General features: G+C 45.5%; 1 protein-coding gene across 1 annotated transcript in view; it reads left to right on the top strand.

Moving 5' to 3' along the window:
• Positions 1-450: 450 nt before the first annotated feature.
• T265_11796 (hypothetical protein) overlaps positions 451-2121 on the top strand; it is a gene marked incomplete at both ends in the record, with an annotated part of 102574 nt that continues 100903 nt past the window's right edge. Inside the window, one exon of the mRNA XM_009178558.1 lies at positions 451-543. Coding sequence (XP_009176822.1) covers positions 451-543 — 93 coding nt within the window. The remainder of the gene's footprint in view (positions 544-2121) is intronic.

The following is a 2121-nucleotide window of genomic DNA, read 5'->3' on the forward strand; positions in this document are numbered from 1 at the left end:
CGTCTTGGGAAGTGATACGTCAGGAAGTAAAACCAGCCTCGACCTAGTGAAACCATACCCGGAGGTTGCGCAGGTCATAGTGTGGTAAAAAGATGCTAGTTGCATTTTCGACTACATCCAAAAGATCGGGGTTTGCATCCATAATGACAGGACAAAAACTACGACGATTTGAAAGCTGAAGTTAAAAAAACATCTAGAAAGACTGGGGCTCACAAAATTTGTGGTTGTCTGGTAAAGAATTAAGAATAATACCACTAGTTTGAGTATGCAATAATAAAGAGGTCAGATGGAAAAGACTCACTGAGAACTGTTCTCTTCAGAATAGTTCATCGTTAGCCCAGGTCAGCGAATAAACAATAATCTAATCCAGAAATCTTTTTCAGAATAGTTTTAACAACATATAACTGATTCCGAAGATAGTCTCAAATGCTTTGATACCAGAGTTAACACATGAGACTCGCGAATAAACGCCGTAAGCGCGAGCGAAATCAGCAGAGGCAGTCGAAGAACCTGACCACGCTTGTATTGCGTAACACAAAACAAGTGAGCGTTTTTGCAGCTTTTCGTAATCGAACATAAAACGTTTATGCAATTGGAAAAATACGGAATGTTATAATGGAATCAACAGGAAAATACAAAACACCACCCGGGCAGCCACATCCATGCACGTCGATGTAGGCCATGGGCATCGCAGATTATCTTCGGGCTCCTCAAAGCATATTTTTGGAAACGAAAGGCCACTTTTCATGGTGTTGCCAGACAAATATACCGAGACCACTCCAAAACCATTGGCAAAAAACTGAAGATACCAGTGCACTTTTTTTAATTTCCCGATTTTAAAGGCCAGGCCCAGAACCACTGGCGATGGGCAATGCACCCGTGCTGTCTGAGGGTCGCGAGCATAGGAATGCACCATGATTCAACGTAACAGGGTCACTGTCCCTGCAAGGCGTGCCCGTTCACCACACGCGGTTTTCATTCCTCGTGCATGCTGCCAGATGTGCAAAAAAGGAAAACAATTCAGGCAGTCACAAATACGGCCTGTGTTCAGTTAACCGGAATAAGCAAACAGCAAACAAACGCTGGTAAAGACATTATGGAGGGGGCAAGTGAAATGACGGTTTACACTGAGAAAATGGGGATGGAATGGTCGAGTGCACTATGGCTTAACGGCAACTGAGCGTTGGCTTGACGTGCTCTGTCAAACAGAGTTGTACCGCAATGCTGGGTGTGAGACTTTAATGATTTAAACCGAATGCTAAAGTCAAATGCGCTCTCGATTCGATTCATAGAGGAGGTCCTGGGTAGCTAGATATTACTGTAAGGTGCCAGCTATTTCACTGTTTAGGAATTAGTCTATGGAGTGAGAAAGCATGATGATGCGTGATTTGTTCCAGCTGCTCAGGAAGGCTGTTCCAGATGCAAGCGTAGTAATCTAGAAAGAAGCAGTGGCGTGGGTTTTTGCGAGATGGAGGACATATTAGGAGGCTGCAGAAGTTAGGGAATCTGTAGCGAGGACGCGAATTTACGTGTGGTCTAGCCTCTGCTATAAAGGCGTTTTTGTGCAGCAGACGTTTGAGCCAAAGTGGTTCAAAGTCTAGGATTTTGCAGCGGGAGGGGTGAGAGAGTGCGTTGGACTGAGGGGACGTCTTTTCCGGCGCTTTTTTGGGCGCTTTCAGTTGTGAGTCTACAACTTTGGGTATAAAGGGATGAGAATGCTGGGCAGAATTTCAAGACTGGTCGCAAGCATAGCATAAAAATTGCAATCATGGTGTCTGGAAAGTGAAAGGCGCGCAATATTAAAGAAACTGGGCCTGCGTATTCGGGCAATCTAGTACTGTGCCTGGTTTAAAACGCTAGACGTGCGGAACTATATGAGGCCAAGACAGTTGACGTCCGTGGAATGAGTGACAGGATTTCCATGGAGTGTGAAAGCATCAGCTGTTAGGGGGCAGCGGTAGGAATTTATGCTGGATTTCTTGGGGGAGTAGCTTAGGCTAGAGTCGTTTGACCAGCGAATCAGTAAGTCTACGTCTTGCTTAAGCTGGTGAAAGGTGAAGAATAACGCGGAAGGGGGTATGTGTACGCGGAGGAGGAAGACCTTAGCATGGGTTTGGCACC

This window comes from Opisthorchis viverrini, assembly GCF_000715545.1.
Source record: "Opisthorchis viverrini unplaced genomic scaffold opera_v5_585, whole genome shotgun sequence".
Lineage (NCBI taxonomy): Eukaryota > Metazoa > Platyhelminthes > Trematoda > Opisthorchiida > Opisthorchiidae > Opisthorchis > Opisthorchis viverrini.